Below are 23,542 nucleotides of genomic sequence, written 5' to 3'. Positions count from 1 at the left end.
CGGAGGATCCTAGAATTCTTAGAGTTCTAGTTGTTAGGGTTTGATTATAAAAAACACTTGTAATCACCACACTACACACAATTTTTTGACAGAATACTATCACTTGTACTCATACTCATTCCATTATCTCCCTATAATTTTCGTTTCAATCAATAAAAACATCAAGGCATATGATCATTATCACCTCCCCAGGTTTTATGTCGGAGATCCTAACGAGGATCAATGGCTTTCCTTGTAAACGTTTTGTGTTGCTTTGATTCACATTACCTATTTGCTCTATATTGAACATCATAGCCTCTCATACACTTTGGTCCATTTCAGTTCAATTATTTTTTGACCAAAACAATTTGGCGCCCACAGTGGGGCCGTGGTGTTCAAAATCCCTCAGAAAATCATGTCTACTCAATCGACTCTCTCCTCCTCCTCGATTCCTCCCATTTCCTCTATAAACCTTCCAACACCACCAGCTGGAACTCCCAAGAAAGTATTTGAAACTCCAAAGAAGAACACCTCCCCGGTCACTCCGGGACTCCAGGATCCTCCCGTGATGATTTCCAACAACGGAATTTTCGCTATAATGAAGAGACTGGAGCAACAGGTCGCCCAACAATAGGAGGATAAAAGGACGCTTCTCAAGGAAGTGGAGAGAATGAGGACGGAAATCCACAAGCCTCAGGAGGCAGCACCCTCCGTCTTGCAACCCAAGATCCTGAACTTTGACAACCTAGGATCCTCAATGATCCGTCGCAAGATTCAGGATCCTAATGAAACTTTTATTACTCCTAATAACAATGATCCTGGTAACTCTATCAATAATAATTTTACAACTAACTCAATGGATCTTGACACTGGTCTGAGCCCGGTCATGGCTAAGGAGCTAGAACAGCTAAGACAAATGATCTCAAGCGTACCCGGAATAGTTCAGGCGATGCTAGAAGCATCCCCTACAAGTCACAAGATCTATAGATTCATCTCAACGATAGCTGACACTGAAGTTCCAAAACGCTTTCAGACCCCCAGCATGAAGCCATATGATGGAACCACGGATCCTGAGTAGCACGTAACACAGTATAGGGAGAGGATGGAAATTATTCCCATCCCCACACATTTGAAAGAAGCTTGCCTATGCAAGGGCTTTGGTTGTACCCTCACAGGATCCGCCCTAAAATGGCTCCTTAATGTTCCTCCTTATTCAATCACGTCATTTGCTCATTTGATTAATTTATTTAATAACCAGTTCTCTTGCAGCACGACATTCGAAAAGATCACCAATGATCTCTATCGAGTGGTTCAGGATCCTCTGGAATCCCCAACATCAACATCGAAACTGCAGTCGAAGCATTCAAAATGGGCTTAACGAATGATTATCCCTTCTACGAGGATCTCGTAATGACCTCATGTAGGAGATTTGACGAAGTTAGGAGCAGGGCATTGAGATTCATCAAACTCGAAAAAGACAAGGAGATCCAGAAAAGGAGCAACCCACCAAGCTCCTATAATCACCCTAATAGGAAGGCCGACTCCTCGGCCCAAAGATCTTATAAGTCAAAACCTTACTCCAAACCCGACCATCACAGGGTTAATGCCCTTGAAGATGAGGGGGATGACGAAGATTTCACAAAAATTAATTACTCTTGTTTTTCTATGGATATTTCAGATGTAATCTTTTCCATGCAGGATCTTGGAGACAAAGCTAGGTGGCCAAAGAAAGGAGAAAAATCCACTGCCTAGAAGGACAAGTCCAAATGGTGTGCATATCATGAGGACTTTGTTCACGTCACGGAGGATTGCATAGCTCTCAGAAAGGAAATCAGCTACCTTCTGGGCAAAGGATATATCAAAGAGATCCTTGGGAGAGGAAGAGGAAAATCCAAAGAAGAAGACCAGGATCCTCACAAGATCCTAGAAAGACCAGGATCCTCCCGACTGACACCAAGGTGATCAATATGATCTCCGGAAGATCTGACATTTGTGGTACCTCCTATTCTATGGCAAAAAGTCATGCCAAGGTATCCAAAACGGAGAAGAAAAAGTACTACGAAAAAACACAATGATCACCAACCAAAAGGAGATCATCTTCGATGAAACGAACAGGCTAGACGTCCAAGATCCTCACCACGACAGACTAGTGATTAGTTTCTAAATTTCCAACCACTTCAACATAAGGATCCTCGTCGATGGAGGATCCTCAGTTAACATCATACTCTTGGATGCACTAAAAAGAATGAACATCCCGTAATCTAAGATAGTCTCAAGATCTCAGTACTAATCGGCTTCAGCGGAGAAACTAAACACACCATCGGCGAGATAAAGCTACCAATCTACATAGAGGGAGTAAATTTTGTTCAACGTTTTAGTGTAATTGACACATTTTCTTCTTATAATGTCATATTAGGTAGGCCATGGATCCATGAAATGAAATTCGTCCCATCGACGTACCATCAATGCGTAAATATGCCCACCCCATGGGGGACAGTGAAGATCATAGGAGACCAACAAGAATCCAAAGAGTGCTACAAGAGAGCATGTTAGAAGCAAGAGAGCATGAAATAAAGGAAGTTCCCCTGAACCTTGAGGATCTTGAAGCCAAAGTTCTCATAGGATCCTCAATGCCTGAACAAATCGAACATGATCTTGTAAAGTTCCTCAAAGCTAGAAGCAAAACGTTTGCATGGAAACATGAGGACATGACAGGTATTGACAAAAACATAAAAACTCATAAACTTAACATTGACCCATCTTTCAGGTCAATACACCAAAAGAGAAGAAAATTTGCTCCCGAAAGAAACCAAGTTATACAAGAGGAAGTAGAAAAACTTTTCAAAATAGGCTTGATCAAAGAGGTGAAGTTCCCAAGATGGCTAGCTCATGTGGTTGTGGTACAAAAGAGAATGGTAGATGGTGAGTGTGTGTGGACTATACAGATCTTAACAAGGCTTGCCCCAATGATCCTTTCCCTCTACCACACATTGCCTCCATGATAGACACAACAGCGGGCCACAAATTACTGACATTCATGGACGTATTAGCAGGATTCCATCAGATCCAAATGGAACCCGCTGACCATGAGGACACATCGTTTATAACCCCTATAGGTATTTATTGTTACACTGCTATGCCATTTGGTCTAAAAAATGCAGGAGCAACATACCAGAGATTGGTGAACAAGATGTTCAAGGAAAAGTAGGGGAAACGATGGAAGTCTACATTGATGATATGGTGGTTAAATCCAAAAAAGCTAAAGATCACCTCAAGGATCTTGAAGAAGCTTTCGACATCCTAGACCAATACAACATGAAGCTGAACCCTCTAAATGCCACTTTGGGATGAGATCGGGTAAGTTCCTAGGATACATGGTGACCAAAAGAGGAATCGAAGCAAGCCCGGAACAAATCAAGGCCATCCTTGACCTAAAATCACCATCCTCGATGAAGGATATCCAAAGATTAATAGGAGGAGTGGCAGCATTAAACAGGTTCATCTCAAGATGCTCAGAAAGATGTAAGCTTTTCTACGATATTTTGAAAAAGAACAAGAGATTCGACTGAACCCAGAAACATGAAGATGCTTTCCAAGAGATTAAAAATAATTAAGCTCACCACCCCTAGTGGTAAAAAAACTAGATGGGGAGCCACCCCTTATTTACCTCTCAGTATCCTCAAACGCAGTGAGCGTTGTACTAGCCAATGATCTTGACAGGAACCAACATCCCATATACTATATAAGTAAGAGTCTCCCGGATCTTGAGACTAGTTACTCTCACCTTAAAAAGCTCATACTTGCATTGGTAACAGCTTCTACTAAATTAAGACATTATTTTGAAACACACCCTACAATCGTAAGAACTAACTATCCAATTAAGAATGTTATGAGAAAACCAAAAATGTCAGGAAGAATGACAAAATGGTCTGTGAAGCTAAGCAAATATGACATAAAGTACGAACCAAGATCCGCCATAAAGTCCCAAGAATTGGCAAAATTTGTGGCTGACTTTAGTGATGATCCAAGAGTTGAAGTCGAAATAGAAGCCAAACAACTTCTAGAAGTGGAAAACATGGGAAGATAGACACTGTTCACAGATGGAGCATCGAACCAAAGAGGAACTGGCTTAGGGATTATACTAAAATCGCCATAAGGGGACATCCCACCCCAGGCAATTAGTTGTGATTCAATGCAACCAACAACGAAGCAGAATACGAGGCGCTAATCATGGGACTACAGTTAGCCAAGGATCTTCGAATCAAGGATCTCCAGGTATTCGTCGATTGTTTACTACTAACTAACTATTTTAATGAATCTTATGCAGTGAAAGGAGAAAAGCTAGCTCTATATCTCCAAATCCTAAAAAACCTGGCCCTAGAATTCGAAACATTCCGCCTAAACCATGTTCCTAGAGAAGACAATGCAGAAGCAAATGCCCTAGCCAATCTAGGATCTTCCTTAAGGATCCCGCCGGAAACCAGGATCCCAGTAATCCACATATTAGTCCCGACAATCAAGGATCCCATCAAGAAACTTAAAGACTCTCATGACCATGGAGGATGTACTGACGTTGCCGCGATCGAATATCCTGACTCAACGGCACACCGTCATGATCCCAACATCTAGGATCCTTCCCCAACTTTAGGATCCTGGATCCAACCCATCATGGAAGAAAAAAGTGAAATAGCATTCAAAACAAGGATCTCAATGTTCGTTCGAATCCAAGGTAAGCTGTATAAAAAATCTGTGGCAGGAACATACCTCAAGTATTTAGAAGATCACGAAGCTGCAGAGGTCTTGAAGGACATCCACGAAGGGGACTGCGACAACCACACTAGGGGTAGATCGTTATGTTCCAAAGCATTAAGGACAAGATACTACTGGCCAACAATGAAGAAAGACTTATTCCTCCATGAACAAAAATGCAACGCTTGTCAAAGACATAGCAACATCCTGCAAAAACGTACAGAACCTCTACATCCGATCATTTCCCCTTGGCCATTCATGAAATGGGGAATGGATATAGTCGGAAAACTACCAGTAGCCCCTGGAGGAAAAGTCTTCATACTAGAAATGACTGACTATTTCTCAAAGTGGATAGAAGTTGAAGCCTACGTACAAATAGGAGACTAAGAGGTAGTCTCCTTCATCAAACGCAACATATTAACCAAATTTAGGATCCATACTAAAATTATATGCGACAATGGATTCCAATTCATAAGAAAAAGAACGAGGGATTTTTGCACAAGTTGGGGTATCAAGATGGTGATGTCTACTCCTGTCCACCCTCAATCCAATGGCCAAGCAAAGTCTAGTAACAAAATTATAGTAAACAACTTGAAGAAGAGGCTGAATGAGAAGAAAGGAAGATGGGAAGAAGAGCTTCCTTTTGTATTATGGGCAGATAGAACCACTTCCAAGGTAGCTACGGTCCAAACCACTTACTCATTAGTGTTCGGAACGGAAGCAATGATCCCTACTAAAGTGGTGATACCCACAAGAAGATATCTGCTCCAAAACCATGAAGGCAACAGCAGGATCGTGGCCCAGGATCTCGACACCGTAGATGAACTTAGGAATATCGCCAAGATCTGTATTGCTGACCATCAACAAAGAATCATCAGAGCATATAATAAAAACATAAGGATCAGGAGATTACAAGTAGGAGACTTGGTGCTAAGAAAAACTTTCCAAAATACCAAGGATCCTAGTGCAGGTAAACTAGCGCCCAAATGGGAAGGGTCATACCTCATAGACGCTGAAGAAGGTAAATGGGCATATTGGTTAGCCAAATTAGATGGAGATGTCTTACCATGATCCTAGAACGCGATACATCTCAAAGCTTATTTTATGTAGGTAAGGTTAATCATTTCTTGATACACTCAAGGTACGCATGGAATTTATCCTTTATCCTTCGCTTTTTATTATTCATTTGCTTCAAATATCATTACTAACTAAAGCAACGGAGGGGCGTTAGCCAGGCTAACACCCACCCCTAGCTAACGTTTGCTACATGCAGAGAATCAAAAATCCTGACACTCGAGGATCCTGATCCGTGAGGATACCGATGTTTTAGGGATCCTGAACCCCAACGATCCTGAACAGGCGAACGTTCAAGGATCTTGATATTTAAGGAGCCACCAAGAGTCTCACAACTTAAAACGTTCAACGATTTACAAGGTAAATCTCCCAAGAATAGAGGCTGATCATATCTCCTACGAATAAGGGTATTTAATCCTCTTTAAGGTTTAAAGAGTTAATTACCTCTTTCACACGAGTTAAGGTTTATACACCACACTTGGACGCACGATATCTAACTATGGGATGTGAATAAGGGGATCATTTCACACTTCAGTGACTTGGCAACCCTCTTATTTCTAAACATGGGTTAAGATCTTAATGTTTAAGCCTAAGCTTTATAACATTTACATGTTATCCTAAGTTGGGATCTTCCGCAGAAAATTCCTATGGTTTATAACATTTACATGTTATCTCAAGTTGGGATCTTCCTCAGAATATACCTAAGCTTAATAACATTTACATGTTATCTCAGACCGGGATCTTCCCTATAATATTCCTAAGCTCTATAACATTCACATGTTATCTTAAATTGGGATCATCCCTAAAAACTCCTATGGTTTATAATATTCATATGTTGGGATTTTCCCAAGAAAATAAATAAAGTTTATAACATTTTCATGTTATCATATGATTTGGAATTTTTCCCAGTGATTCATTAAGCAAACAAGATTCATAGCAAAGACTTTCCTAACAAGCTTCTAAAATGAAGGTCCCTTCAAGCATCAAGGTCGTACGAAGACAAGGAGTTCATAAATTCAAACTCTTCCTAAGATCACCAGGTTTCATCTATCCTTATTCTCGAAAAACTCTAAGTAAAGTTCGAGGATCCTAAACGAAGATTATTTGATTACTAGAACATAATTCTTCGAGATCAGAAGGATTATTTGCAGGAACTAAATTCTTCAGGATCCTAGTGATCTAAGGATCCCAGTATCACAAAACAATTATGCAGGATGATCAAAGGAAAGATATAGAAAGAAAACACAACCATTGCATTCAAAAGGGGTTGTGCACCAACCCAACCAAAATAATAATTGTTTTACATTACTAATAAAAACAAAAACTACATAAACTAACTTCTTGCATGGCTAGACCTTAGCCTGGTCATCATCGGCCACATCCTTCTGCTCCCCTCCTTCGGCCAGCCGCAGTACCAGATCCTGATTGGAGGTAGCAGGCTTTCTAGTCAATTTGGCCAGTGCCTAGCGCCAACCGTCCACATCCCAGGTTCCTAAATTATCAAGATCCTCAGCCAACTTGATCTTAGCCTCCCTAATAGCCACCGCAGCACTGACCTTCGAATCAGACAACACTTCTTCCATCTCGAGCAAGTGCTCTTCCTCGTTTTCATCCTTCTCCTTGCTGAGCAGCTCTACCATCCTCACCAAATCCTTATTGGTTGCTTTCCACATCCTCTCCTGTCCTTGAAGGACTTGTTCAACCCTCTCCGCTCGGATCCACAGATCAGCGGAAACATGATCAGAGACCTGACACAAAGACATAGTAGGTCAGCAAAAGGTAGAATAAAAGATAGAACGAGAATAAAACCAACACTTACATCTTGGGAGAAAGAGACCAATTTTTGGAGTGATTCCTCAACCCCAAGGCTCTCCAAAGATAGACCTGCAGACTCAACAGTTTTCCTTTTCCAGGATCCTAGAGTCTTCACTGTCAAGTCAATGGTCGATCTTTTGGGAGGAAGAGAAGATAAGCTCTTCTCCTTTTTCACCGTCAGCTGATCCTTTGACATGACAGTGTCAAGATCAGTAAGTGTGAAGCGAGCACTGGAGGAAGTGACTTTGGATCCTATATATATATATATATATATATATATATATATATATATATATATATATATATATATATATATATATATATATATACTGAAGACTATTAAAAACTTTCATCACAAGAAAAAGGAATCAAGGATCCTTACATGTCGACATGAGGTCAGTGGTAGAAGAGCTTTCTTCCAGAGTGGCTTGATCAAATCGAAAGGATCTCTCAGCTTCAGACAGGTCTAAGAACTTCTTGATCTTTTCTTCAGATTCCTCGGTAACATTGACGAGCTCTTCGAATTTGAAAGTTGTAAAAAAGCAAACAAAATAAGAATATGTGAATTCCAGGATCCTTATATTAATATAAAAGAATCCTAACCTTTTTGACCCAGGCATCCGACAGGAGATCCCCACTAGGAATAGAGTCACGTCTCACAAAAAGGTATTTTTCTTTCCGAGCTCCGTCATTATGTTAGGTTTTCAGGACAAGAGGATACCTGTGGGTTTTGACTTTGAGGAGAAAGCAAGAATTCCCGAAGGTTGTGAGATCATACATGCAGGCCAGTTCAGGAAGACCTACATCGAGGCTCCTTGATTGATTTACTTGGTCAATCCAGTATACGATCCTCCAAACAATCGGCATGGCTTGAATATATGAAACCCAGTCACCCTGAAGAATTCAGAGACAATTCCAGGGAAAGGATATTTCAAACCCAGGGAGAAGGGGTATTCGGGGAAGCACACTCAGGTAGGAGAAACAGAGTCAGCTTGGATGAGAGGATTGAAGGGCCTAAATACGGCTTCTGGAGGGAAGGCTCCATTGAGTCTCAAAGTCTCAATATCATCGTCACCGAAGGAACACGTCTCCTCATAGGAGAGAATCCCTTGGTCTATAAAGTCGTCTTCAGGGAGAGCTAAGATACTTTTGCGAGAAACAACCATCTTTCTAACCATGATAGAAGAAGTAAAAACGTAGAAGAAATAGAGATAATTACCTTCTAATAAATCCCCGGTAATCGAATGATAGCAAGGGAGAGTAAGCAAAATTGTGAGACAAACCATCTCTATTTATACTGAACCAACAACTGATTTTACCGCTTGATAATGGCTAGTAATCCATCCGTTAGAGTTTGAATTATTCTAGCGATTAAGGGTTAAAATTAAAAAATTACTATTATCTCTTTTCATTTATTTACTTTAAGTTATTCCTTTAATATTATTGAAACTAACTCACTTATTTTCAGGAATAACTTGGGGGCAATTTTTAGGGATAGGATCTTGGAACTACATTGAGATCCTGAAATCCAAGGATCCTCAAAAAGCTCAGGATCCCGAATATACTCCATGATCTTGACTAATATTTTTATTATTTGTAACGGACATATATTCTTTTGTCTTTCTCACATGTGCCGAAATAACTAGTCAAAGTCATATACTCAACGGATAGTCATCAGAACTATGCAAAAGACCCGGAGGACCAAGTCAAGCAAACAACTATAAGTAATCTCGGAGGATCCCAGAATTCTCGGAGTTCTAATTTTTAGGGTTTGACTATAAAAAGCACTTATAATCACCACATTACTTTTTGGCAGAATACTATCACTTGTACTCATACTCATTCCATTCTCTCTATAATTTTCGTTTCAATCAATAAAACATCAAGGCACGTGATGATTATCACCTCGCAAGGTTTTATGCCGAAGATCCTAACAAGGATCAAGGGTTTTCCTTGTAAACAATTTGTGTTGCTTTGATTCACATTAGCTATTTGCTCTATATTGAACATCACAGCCTCTCATACACTTTGGTCCATTTCAGTTTAATTATTTTTTGACCAAAACAGTTCTTTAGATACATGGTGACTAAAAGAGAAATACAAGCAAGTCCATAACAAATAAAAATCATCATCGATTTAAGATCCCCATCCTCGACGAAGGATAATCAAAGACTAACAGGAAGAGTAGCAGCACTCAACAGGTTCATCTTAAGATCCTCAGAAAGGTGGAAGCCTGTCTATGATATCTTGAAGAAGAACAAAAGGGTTGAGTGGACTAAAGAGCACGAAGATGCTTTTCAGGAACTTAAATTTTATTTAAGTTCTGCACCCTTGCTAGTGAAACCACTAGATAGGGAAGCACTCCTCCTATACCTTTCAGTATCATCTAACGTTGTAAGTGAATTTTTAGCTAATGATCTCAATAGGGATCAACATCCCATATACTATGTAAGTAAAAGTCTCCTGGAACCTGAGACCAGGTATTCCCATCTTGAAAAACTAATACTTGCATTAGTAACTACTTCCACAAAATTAAGAAACTATTTTGAAACACATACTATACATGTGAGAAGTAATTACCCCATGAAAAATATTATGCGAAAACGAGAGATGTCAAGTAGGATGGAAAAGTGGTCCATGAAGCAAAGCACATATGACATCAAATATGAACCAAGATCAGGAATAAAGTCAAAAGAACTAGAAGAATTTGTGGCTAATTTCAGTAATGATCTACAACCTGAAGTAGAGTTTGAAAGAAAGGAACTCCAAAAAGAAGAAAGCATGGGAAGATGGACACTCTTCAGTGACGGCTCCTCAAACTTTAGAGGAACAGGCAAAGGGATCCTACTAAAATCGCTACAGGGGGACATCATACCCCAGACAGTTAGTTGTGAATTCGATTCAACCAACAACGAAGCTGAATACGAAGCATTGACTATGGGATTGCAGCTGGCCAAGGATCTTCAAATCAAGAATCTCCAATTATTTGTTGACTCCTTATTATTAACTAATCATTTTAATGGATCCTACGTAGTTAAAGGCGAAAGACCAGTACTATACCTCCAAATCCTCAAAAAGCTGGCCTCCGAATTCGAGACTTTTAGCCTAAGCCAAGTTCCCAAAGAATAAAATGTTGAGGCAGACGCACTGGCTAACCTAGGATCTTCAATTAAGATCCCGACAGAGGTCAGAATCCCTATAACCCATATATTGATCATGGCGATAGAATGTCCCTCCAATAAACCAGATGATCACAGTCACCATGATCAAACAACCATTATGGCAATAATCGAGGATCTTGACCCTAAACCATTTCCTCAGGATCATATTCATCAGGATCTCAACATTCAAGATCCTCGACAGCACCCTTAATCTTGGATCCAGCCCATAGTGGAATATCTCCAAAATGGCACAATCTCAAGAGAGGAAAAAGTGTGAGAGCATTCAAGATGAAGGTCTCACGATTTGGGATGATCCAAGGAAGACTATACAAGAAATCCATGGCAAGTCCATACCTTAGACGCTTAAAAGATCACGAAGCTATAGAAGTCCTAAAAGATATACACAAAGGATATTGTGGCAACCACACTGAGGGAAAATCCTTATTCTCTAAAGCATTAAGAAATGGATACTATTGGCCAACATTGTAAAATGATGTTTTCTTGCATGCCCAAATATGTGATGCTTGTCGAGGACATAGTAACATCATTTATCAACCAGCAGAACCGTTGCATCCTATCAGTTACCCTTAGTCATTCATAAAATGGGGAATTGATATAGGTGGCAAGCAACTGAAAGCTCCTGGTGGAAAGGTGTTCATGCTGGTGATGATGTACTACTTCTTGAAATGGATAAAGGCTGAACCCTTTGTTCAAGTACGAGACAAGGAAGTGGTCTCGTTTATCAAACTAATGGTCACGCTGTATCCAACAATAAGATCATAGTCAACAATCTAAAAAGAGTTTAGATGAGAAGAAAGGAAGATGGGCAGAGGAACTTCCTTTCATCCTATGGCAGATAAGACCAATTTAAAGGCAGCCACTAGCTAAACTCCGTACTCCTTCGTGTTTGGAACAAAATTCATGATCCCTACTGAAGTAGTAATCCCAAAAGCAAGATATCAATTGCAGGACCAAGAGAACAACAATAGGATCCTAGCCCGGGATCCTGACATTATCGATAAACTTAGGGATCTTCCCAGGATCTGAATTGCTGCTCATCAACAAAGGATTACTAAAGCATTTGACAAGAACATCAAAGTCATAAGGTTCCAGGTAGGTGACTTGGTACTTAGGAAAACACCCCAAAACACCAAAGATCCCAGTGCATTCAAGTTGCCACCTAAATGGGAAGGACCATATCTCATTGGTTCAAAAGTAGGAAAGGGGGCATAACTGTTAGATACCCTTGAGGGTAGCATCATGCTAAGATCCTGTAATGTTATCTATCTAAAAGCATACTTCATGTAAGTTATTTTCAAACAAACTCAAGGTACACTCTCTCTACCCTCTACTTTTATCTAGTTGTTTTTATTCTTCCGAGAGCCAATACTAACTTAAGCATCGAAGGGGCGGTAGCTCCACCCCAAGTTAACTTTTTCTATACGCAGGAAATCAAGGATCCTAACGCATAAGGATCTTAGCGTCCAAGGATCCTGAGACATAGGGATCCTAACATTCGATGATCCTGACGTTGTAGGTGATGGGTTTTGAGCATAACTACAAACCTATGTGATCATGAAACCCTAATTGCTTTGGATCTAAGTTTTTCACTAGTTGAACATGCAAATTTGCATACCAAAGCAAAACCCTAGATCTAGCATATATAAATCGAAATCTACATATAATTAGGGCTTAGAAGTTTACCTCACTTGTTATGTAGCAATCACAAGAAACCTTGTAGATCCTTGACTCTTGAAAGCTTAGTGCCTCAAATGTGACACCTCTAATGGCTTACAAACACCACTAAGGGGCTGTTTGATAGTTGCTGACTGAGTCGGATCTGACTGAGTCATGACCTGATTGGGTCTGAAGCTCTGACTGCATCCGACTCTGATTGAAAACATGTTGTTTGTTTACGCATCTGACCGGCTGAACTGACCGCTAAAAATGACAATTTTACCCTTCTATTATATTTTGTATTAGATAAAATATATCTCTTTCAAACTCCAAGTAAAAACATACCGAAATTTATACATGTTTACTACTACTGAATGTTATCATTGTAAACAAATAGGGAACATCAAGAAGTATCACAAGAACCAAGGCATTCACATTTGCGAATTGATAAAAATGTCTACTACATAACAATATATAATTTCACTATACATCATTTTAACGAATATCTTTGTTTTCTCTCATAACCCCTCAATGACCAGATCATGTAAAAAACCAATTACGTCCCTAAGAAGGCCACATCTTTATTAGCTTGACCTGAATTCATAATATCCAAGAACCAAATCATGTAAAAGATCAATCGTTTTGCATTTTCACATGAAAATTTATGAATAAATATACTAATTATACATTTATACCATTCCTTGGAGAATCACATAACATCATCAAAAGAGTAATGTGCCCAGGCCACTCCACAACATAAAACAAATTACCCAATAAAGTGGTTTCAAATGATTATGACATGAATTCGTATAATGTTTGTATTTCGTCAAACACTGCAAGTAATTAAGAAAAAAATCAATAACCCAATACAAAACACAAGCGAATTGATTGAAAAATCTGCATCAGGGGAAATTAGAAGCCAAAATTAAGAAAAAACCTAGAATGATCAAGAAAAAAGCCCATATAAAATATGAAGTTCATCTAAAAGAGAACTGAGAACATTGAAAATATTCAAAACTAAAATTGTAGTAAAATCAATCGGAGACCAATGGTTTCAGCAAAGTAATAGCATCAAAAGAATGAGTATTATATTAACGAAAAGAAAAAGAAAGAAAATAGGAAAATAGGAAAACTTACAGTAGGAATTGAGCATGTAATTCCATATGTATTCTCGTATCAGAAAAAAGAATTAAGAAGAAAACAGGAAAAGAATGTGTATCAGATCAACGAAAGAAAAAAAAAACTTACCAATCGATGTTGCAGTCGGAGTTGCAGGTGGTGGAGAATGCGCTGGGAGATGGCGGAGGAAGGCCGTGGCGGAGGTCGACGCAACGGAGGTAGATCGAGGGCAAGAAGCGAGAAGCGGTGGAGGCAGAAAAGAAGCAAAACGAAGAAGAAGAGGCATGAAGGAGCGACCACGAAGTACAAAACAAGAAGGGCAAATGGGGGCAAATGAAGTTTACTCTCGGTCAGCGTAACTTTTTTACCGGACCGAGTCGGATCATTTTTTTGGACTGGGACCGGGTCAGCTGTCTAATCTACACAAAAATCAAACAATCTGACTGGACTGGGTTAGAAAAAAATGTCTGACTGGACCCGGTCAGCACTAAATCAAACAGGCCCTAACAAGAGGATGAGAGGAGAGAGGATGGAATAGCACCAAATTTCGGCTAGGGTTTACAAATATAGGCATTGTCCGGAAATCATAGGTGGTGGGGTCTTTATATAGTTGTGGGCTGCTAGGTTTTTCTAGAGGAAACCCTAATTTCCTGCTTAAGGCTTAAGCAACCCATGGACTCCTCATCTAAAGGCCTTGGACGAAACCTATAGGGCCTCCCTATAGTTTTCGTCCACTCCCATCGAAGGAGTCCAATAGCCCAGTTTCACAACATTCAATGATTTGCAAAACAGCCCATGTTCCTTTAATCAGTTCCTTTAATCCCAAAATTAATTCCAAATTAATTTTTGATTAAATACTAATTAAATAACATGATTTATAATTAATATATTATTTTCATAATACATTAATAAATCAATTTATTATTCCAAATAATAAATTTAACCTCTCTCTCCAAAAGTCATCTTGTCAAGTTGCTAGAGTGAAGGCAACTCAAAAGGACCATGCTACTATGAAATCAACTACATACCAATTATAGTTATGGGCTTAGACACTTAATCCAACAATCTCCCACTTGGATAAGTCTAATAACTATGATTGCAAGTATGACCTCAAAATTTGACCAGCAATCGTGGCTTTCAAAAGCCGTTGTTGAACTCTGACCTAGTCAGTTACGTGTCCTTAGATAAGGGATCAAATATTCCTTTGTTCTACAAGATATCGTATGGACATGAGACATGGATTATAATCAATCTCTTTGTCCAAGATTTGTTTCCCGATTTCTGATTTATGACGACTGAAATCTGACTACTAATTGAACACATCAATTCAGTCCAGGCTTGGCCAAGCGCTTAAGATGTCATCATCAAATCATCGAGGGGCCCACATATATCGCTTTTCCCGTTAAGGCAAATGGAACGGATAAACTTCGACTCATATGCTTGCACTATTCACTCATAAAATCACGCACAACAATACGTTTTATAACATCAAGTTACTGATGTGTTTACGTATTATCAATGCACAACTGACTCGTAAACAACAACTCATATGTCTCCGTTTCAAGAACATAAGATATTATCGTCTCAAAATTACTCGGATAAAATCCATGAAGTAATTCTTTTAGCGTGGGTTAATGCAATACTTAAATCTCCATTTCAAAAGTAGTCGTGAATGTTGCAACAAACCATTGCTATGTCTAAACCCTTAGGCAATCTATAATCCAATTCACGACAGTCTTAATTCACTACTTACTTCCAAAGTATGATCGACTGTGGATGTTTGAATAATCCAATTATTGAAGAAGTAAAACATGCGAAGTGAAACACAATAATAACCTAATTAAATATGGTCTCAAAACTACTGAATATAAATAAAAATGATTTTATTTAATCACCATATTAATTAGACTTTATTAATTGTATAATGTTTCGAGTAATCAACTAAACACTTGAATTAAACATTAGTCATGCCATGTAATAAACATGCATACTATGTCTCTCTATGGTCCTTCCTTTGTGAATAGATCGATTGAATATTATTCCAATGATACTCATATCACAATTCCAAATCCATATTACAAGTGTAAGAATTTCAAAAATTCTTGTCACCATTAAATGTGTTAGAATCTAACCTTTCATGCAATGATCATTTTGTGATGACATGGCCTAGAAATTGTGACATCATGTTTATTTAATAAACAAATAGATAAAAATTGATGAACGAGTTGTCTCCCTAAATCTGTATTATTTAGTGGGGTGTTAGTTTTGGGGAGTCGAATGTTATAGATTGGATTATTCGGGGGTTAAGGAGTAATTTTGGGATTTATTTTAAGAAGGATTTTAGAAGTCAGGGGGGTGATTGGTAATTATTGGACTTAGAGTGAAAGGGTTTTTGGAATGTGAGGGTTAAATGGTAACTTCTGGGACTAGGATTGTAACGAATTGTTAAATATAGGGGCCATTTAGTAAATATTGTACTTAGTTTGAAAGAAGAAAGGGAAGGGTGGAACCAAAGATGGTATTATGGAATAAAGTTTGTGACGGGGGTATATAACCCGTCACCACTCGTTAAACCCTAACCCTAAAGGATTATTCAGCCGCACCACCCTTATACCTCCTTCCTCCATCGTCCAGCCGCCTACACCCCATTCCTTGTGGTTCCGACCAACCAAGACCCCCAGCGACACCTACACGACTGGAGATGCTGAAGATTGACGTCGGGGCAAGTGTCGCTGCTCTTCCCAGAAGCACCTCATTTCTGTTCCGCCACCCCCGCTATAGAGGCTGTAACCACCAGCCGAGATCGCCTGCCAAGCCCGCTGCCGCCGCCATCGATGTTGGAACCGGAAGACCGTCGTTAATCTGAAAACCACCAATAAGGCGTCGTTCCGTCGTACATGTCGCCGGTTTCTCGTGGATGGCCCACTCGGAGGTGCTGTCGTGTTCGTGTGGTGCCATCCCACCGTGATCTCCTGCCAAATGTTATGACGGCCGTCGTGAAGAACCACCATGACAACCGGCCATGGTGGTTGTCACCGCAATCCACCGCTATGCCGCCATGGCTGCCATTTGTGTTGTAGCTGTCGTCGCTTTGAGCAATGAGGTGGGTGGCAGGGTCCATTTCGCAAGCCATAGTATGGGTGTGTGTTCTGTTTGGTCGGAAAACCAAGAAAAGGCCACCACCACCACCGTCGGCCACCACAAGGTGGCTGTGTGTGTGTGTGTGTTTATGTTAGTTAGTATGTGTGGTTATTTTTGGATTAAAGCATTGTAATTGTAATTAGAAAAAGAATAATGAAAAGAAACTCAAAACTACCACTGTAAGGTGGTGGTCGTCGCCGTGAGCCGCTGTGTGTCATCGTTGACCACCACTACCCGAGGTGGTAGTGGGTGGTGCCCATCTAGCGAAACCCTAATGGGCCTAAGGACTTAGCTTTTGGGCCTAATTGGATTGTAATGGGTTAGAAACCCTAATTAGGGTTTAGAAAACCCTAATTTTGGTATTATTGGTTTGGACTTATCGGCACCCGCATTTTGGACCATTGGAGTGAAGATATGACTCATGCCCGATTTCATTATATATTTGGACTTAATGGATTAAGTCCTTAATGGGTTAAGAAGGAGCACTTAACCCTAATTGTCATCTCATGTGAAAAACCCTAATTGGGTTTTGGGTTCTTATTGGGCCATTTATTGGACTAAGCTGATGTGGGCCTTTGTGGGCCAATTGGGAACATATTTATGGACTAACGAAATTCTTGGGCTTTAGGATAAGGCCCATTGGAAAGTCTTGGGCCCAATTTAGAAAATTGGGCCATAAGTGGGCCATAATTGGGCCTTGAGGATTATTAGCTATTGGGCCATCAGAATGCCAATTGTTTGGACTAGAATAATTGGTTGGGCCTTAAAGTAAGTCTATGTAGAGGTTTGGGCCCAATTTGGAAAATTGGGCCATATGTTGGGCTTTGGACCATTACCTGTCTATTGGGCCTTTGGAGTATGAGTTGGACCTTGGGCTTGGAACCCAATTATTAATTGGGTATTGTTTGATGTTGACAATTTGGGAATCTGTCATCCGGCAACTAGAGTTTTAACCGCGGGACTTCAGCAATGCTAGGTGAGTCTCCTCACCATACCAAGGCCGGCCCATTTTGTGATATGTGGTACACTAGATGAAGTTGTATTATGTGACATGTTAGCTGGTTATGTGCTAGGAAGTATGTTAGTGGTATATGTGTTATGCTTGTATGGAAGACCATGGGAGAGCCCATGGCACCTGGATGTAAGACCATGTGGAGAGCCCATGGCTTTCCTATTATGTTGTAGTGTTTATTGTAGATTCACTACTAATATGTCTGGTATATATATATATATATATATATATATATATATATATATATATATATATATGGTATGCTAGTGATTACGTTGTATGCTAGTTGTCTTTGTGATATTTGCATGGAAGACCATGGGAGAGCCCATGACACCTGGATATAAGACCATGTGGAGAGCCCATGGCTTTCCTATTATGTTGTAGTGTTTATTGTAGATTCACTACTAATATGTCTGGTATATATATATATATATATATATATATATATATATATATATATATATGTATATATATATATATATATATATATATATATATATATATATATATATATATATGGTATCCTAGTGAGTACGTGGTATGCTAGTTGTCTTTGTGATATTTGCATGGAAGACCATGGGAGAGCCCATGGCACTCGGATGTAAGACCATGTGGAGAGTCCATGGCTTTCCTACCAAAGACCATGGGAGAGCCCATGGCACTTAGGTGTAAGACCATGTGGGGACCCCATGGCATCCTGGAGTAAGACCCTGGGGACGAGCCCACGACATCCGTATATGTTGATATGCATGGCTATGTGATTGATATGGATATGTGATTGATATGGTTTAGGTAGCTTTTATAGCTAATATGGATTATGTGATTGTGTGGACTGTGTGAGGGTATGCTCTAGGGAACTCACTAAGCTTCGTGCTTACAGTTTTGTTTATTGTTTTAGGTATCATCGGTTTGGGAAAGAATGGCCCAGATTGATCGCAGTGCACACACACCCATGTTTTTCCGCATTGAATGATTTTGGGATGGACTCTGATAAATGTTTTAATTAATAATGTTTTGGATGTTTGGAATAAATGATATCTATGTTTTGACTATAGTTAAAAAGAATTTTTTACCCTCGATTTTTGGGTCGTTACAGAAATCACAAAGACTTTGCCAACAATGTCAGAAAATGCTCCAATGAGTCTTTGTTACTTAAAACAATTTCATGGTAATGAAGTATCAAATTCAAGGTAACTCCTTGAACACCTTCTTTGCATTAAGGTTTCTAACTCACATTCAGATTCTAATAAGCAACTCCCATCATGGAAACTTTTCTATATTTCCATATGACTATCAATTGTGATCAAGAATTATTCCAATTTGAACCATGTCAGTATGGTCCGTCCAAATGCTATACTTCCAACTATCTATAAGCAACCAATCTTCAGCAAACTTAAGACTGTCCTTTAACAGTTGTTTAGCAACTCTAGTCATGTCCAATTCCAGTCCTTTTCCCTTCTACATGCCCTAGGCATTTGAAAAAATAAGAACAATCGAATACTATAGCATATGTGATCAATCCTATATCTGAAGCATATGGGATTAGATTCATAAAGATATGATACTTGATTAGTCTCTTGCTATAATATTTCCATATATAGAATTTCCTATGTTGAATCATTTCAACACGATATTCATATATGTTCATGACTAAGTTCCATTAAATCTAAACTTTTAGATCTGGAATGAAGTATGAGTGCCTTCTCCCCAAAATCCTTCCTATAGCAAAACAATTCTCAAATATAGCAACTTGCAAGTTGAAAACTTTGTTTCCCATAAATAGTATTGCTAACTTGCAATACTTACCATAACTATTATGCTCCCACTAGCATAATATATATACTCTTTCTAGCATAACAATTATGCTCTCATTAGCATAACACTTATGCTCCCACTAGCTTTGACATGTATCCAGAAATCAACTGGACTTCCAGAAAATCAATGCACTTGACTTTCTTACTAAAATTCAGATTTCTAATATGTGGTGCTTCGATAAGTCTTCATCTACACTTCTCAATCTCATACACCTTTCATTAGATAGCATATGTGTGTGTTTAAACCTTTTCAAAACTTATAACATTAATTCCTGAACGTTCAAACTATTTCTTGCCATTTCTCACAATTCGAACTATGAAAAGGGATGTCGTAATTATACATGAATTTAAGAACGCAATTATCAGACCTGCTAACCATGATATCAACCATATTTAAAATCTACTAATGAAAGTGTTTCCTCATAATCATAAGATAGGTTTGATGACAAAACCAAAAACAAATTTAGGTTTCATGGACTAAACTTTGCTTATTCTTAATTTCTCGCCTTCTGGTAGCATAAGGGCCTACCATGTCTTCCATGTTGTTTAAGCAGCTCAGTTCCATTAACCAATGTACTATCATTGACCAACGTGCTCTACCTATTGCAATCAAATGAGAACCATAGAACTCATAAGAATTGCCAACTCAGCAGGAAGGTGAACAGAAACAAGAATGTGTCAAGTGAACACGATAGGTTATTAACCTCAGGTCGTGTGCTAGTGATAACTAAAAGGTTTATTCTTGATTAACTCTTGAAACTCTTCAAGACGAATAAGACTCCCACTGACTTCTTGACATATAAGTTTCTCTCTCAAGGAACAATCCTTGACAACCAAAAACAAATATTCAAAAGTTAGTGTGGATTCTTGACACGAAAACACTTCATGTAATTGGTCTTAGTTTATCCTTTGTTTTAATCAAAACAACACTACTACCAATTCCAAATGTGCTAGATTAAGAAAACATTTCTACTCCACATATCATGAGGTGTTATAAACCTACTTAGTTTGAAACAAGCTTTGAGATAAGATTCAAAGTTACTAGAGCATGACTCTAAAACTTGATTTTGGAAACGAAGTATGACTCATCTCTGGATTAAACTATTTCAACAATATCTGATTCCTCTTCTTAGTTAAAATAAATTCACTAAGATGTCCTTAGAAGATCAATTGTGACATAGTTCTATAATCATTAAGATGATCATAAAACTCGACACGAAAGTACTCTCCTTTCCTTTCAGATTGGAGAAACCTTTATCTTTCTGCCAAACAGATTCTTCTTATTCGTTCTGCCACTCTTTGAAACTTTTCAAGGAATCAGATTTACACTTAGTCTTATAAGTATAACCATATTTACTGAACCATCAGTAAATCATGACGAATAGACTTATCTTCCTTTGTGGTGGATCTGACCAGTCCACATCAATTTGTCTTAGATCCTTTAGTCCATCACTTGTCTCACACAAACATGTGAACAAGGAATTAATCATCATCTCCCAACGATCAAGATTCTCATACATCACACAATTTGAATTGTATGACTCCAAGTTTCTATCCAATTAAACATTGGGTGATGAGAATTGCTTTTCACTTCATCAATTATTACGTTACCACAAATGATATAACAAAGAATCAAATCCATATCTAACATTGCTAATAATGGAAATATAACCACCAATTTTCATAAATACCATTGCAAGGAAATATAAAGTAAATAAGATAAAACGTAAAATTTAGTTTATTGATTATGTGCGGAAAAAATTATCCTTACAATGAAAATATATATGAAAACTATGTTTCAAGATATTTCCTAAGCAATCTATTAATCTATCATAACTCCTAAGCAGCAGCTTAAAAAATCTGATCCTCGAACCATGTGATCGAAATCCATCTCTCACGATCAGATTCAACTTACTCTTTTTAAGCTTCCTTCTTTCTCTTAGATTCTGCAAAACATCAAAATGTGATTATCACATCATGTAATAAGAATCTATGAATAGGAACTTAATAAACTAGAGTTAGATAGTGGATGTACCTAAAGTAGAGTCATACAACTTGAGTTTATTATATTTGCGATCCTTCAGATAGACAGAGCAGCTTCGGATCCAATGTCCCTTAAATAGGCAATAGAAACATATGGACTCTTCAGGAATAGCACATGGGACTATCTCAGAACTAGCCTTTCTCTTTACCATATGGTCAAACAGTTTGACCTTGACCGATCCCTTTCCATTGGGAAGAGAAACCTTTTATGGACTACCAATGTTGCCATTGTCATTGCCCATGGAAAATTGGGAGGTTGATCCTTCAAACATATTTGCTTGACCAGTGCAGTTTAGCATTTCTGCTTCAGCAGCAATTAGCAAATATGTTAGATCAATAAGGGTCACGTCGCTGTTAGTCATATAGTAGTCCTTAACAAACTGACAATATGGCTCAGGAAGCGAGTGAAGAACCAATTCAATAGCCATCTCCTTTAGGAAAACGACACCCAACATTCCTAATCTATCAATGTGAGACTTCATGTTTAGAACATGTGCACACACAAAATTTCCATCTAAGTGTTTAAATGCCAATAAGGCTTGAGTAATATTGAACTTTTAATTTGACGGAAACGTGGGTCGGGGAGAAACACTGGAGGAGGTGGAGGAAGAGTTGGAGAAGTATGATTTACTAGTTCCATCATTTGAAGAAGGGAAGATACTTTCACCTTGATCAACTTGTGGAAGATCATCTTTAGAAAGAGAAGGAAAATCATTTCCAGGAAGACCATAGTTGTCTGATGTCACACCCCCAAACCGGAACGGCGAAAACGTTCGGGGGCGGAGGACGTCATGTTTAGTATCACAACACATGCATCATAGTAATCAAAGTAACAAGCAACCATTGTATTAACATTAAAGTGTTTACAAAGTATGTGATTCACAAAAGATTGACTTCAAAAGTAAATAACAAAACAAGACATGAAGCTACTATGTTCCATCTTCTGAATCCCAATGCGAGTACCTGTCTACTAGTCTCCTGAGAATACAAGTTATTTTGAAAGAGTAGATCAGCATTTAAGCTGGTGAGTTCATAAGTATTTTAGTGATGTATAGTAAGTTGAAAGTTCTTTTAGAAAAGTTCGCATGTTCCTCCAGAAGATCCTATATCTTCTGATATGATAAAAGATAAGTAAAAAATGACTCTACAATTCCTTCTATGAGTACTAAATGGATACAAGTTATATAAAACCTAGAGTAAACAGACAATCGATTGTGTGAATCTGCCCAAAGGCCACAACCATACAAGGAACAGGAAATGAGGCGGAAGTCACACATCCCATTGTTTGTTAGATCTTCGTTGTATATAACCCTGGCGTATTCATTTGGTACTCACGGAGTTAACTGTAATAGTTCCTTTATATTTGATGAAAACGTTCTTTAAGAAAAACTCTTATTTCCTTTAGTAAAAATGGTAACCACAATAGTTCCTTCTAAAATCACTTAGTTTATACTAGCTATATATAATCTAATATCAAACGGATAGTTAATTGTGTCAATCTGCCCTAAGCCCACAACCAAACAAGGAACAGGAAATAAGGCGGAAAGCACACATCCAACCACCTATCGGATATTAATTGTATATAACCCTGATGTATAAACTAAGGTACTATCGAATTAACCACTAACAGTCCTTTAAGTTATATTGGTTTAATAAAATTCATTAAACCCTTTTTGTTGATAAGTTTCTAGTTTAGCCTATTAAATGTTCTATCTGAAAAAGTATGTTTTTGTACTAGAAAACGGTGTATTGAATTAGTATACTATGACCTGACCCATACCTGGTACTCCTTATGATTACTTGGTGTATATGGAATATATATATATATATATATATATATATATATATATATATATATATATATATATATATATATATATATATATATATATATATATAACTAAGATCGAATAGATATTAGGCTGGGTGAATCTGCTCTAAGCCCACAACCAAACAAC

At 38.4% G+C, this 23,542-nt stretch overlaps 2 protein-coding genes across 2 annotated transcripts; both read left to right on the top strand.

Moving 5' to 3' along the window:
• The first annotated feature begins 5,244 nt into the window (after nt 1–5,244).
• On the top strand, nt 5,245–5,799 carry LOC145113013 (uncharacterized). Its single transcript, XM_079049123.1, has one exon. The coding sequence runs from the start codon at nt 5,245–5,247 to the stop codon at nt 5,797–5,799; it is 555 nt and encodes a 184-aa protein (XP_078905249.1).
• A 4,428-nt stretch (nt 5,800–10,227) lies between these two features.
• Nucleotides 10,228–10,746, top strand: LOC145113012 (uncharacterized). The gene has a single exon (XM_079049122.1). It carries the CDS (start codon nt 10,228–10,230, stop codon nt 10,744–10,746), a length of 519 nt encoding a protein of 172 aa, XP_078905248.1.
• Nucleotides 10,747–23,542: the final 12,796 nt, after the last annotated feature.

Source organism: Lactuca virosa, chromosome 5 (genome assembly GCF_052849685.1).
Source record: "Lactuca virosa cultivar CGN04683 chromosome 5, Lactuca_virosa_CGN04683_v6, whole genome shotgun sequence".
NCBI lineage: Eukaryota > Viridiplantae > Streptophyta > Magnoliopsida > Asterales > Asteraceae > Lactuca > Lactuca virosa.
This window is presented reverse-complemented; position numbering and strand designations above follow the sequence as displayed.

Excerpts from the sequence above, each read along its gene's own strand:
- LOC145113013 (XM_079049123.1), top strand. The coding sequence starts at position 5,245 with ATGGTGATGTCTACTCCTGTCCACCCTCAATCCAATGGCCAAGCAAAG.
- LOC145113012 (XM_079049122.1), top strand. The coding sequence starts at position 10,228 with ATGTCAAGTAGGATGGAAAAGTGGTCCATGAAGCAAAGCACATATGAC.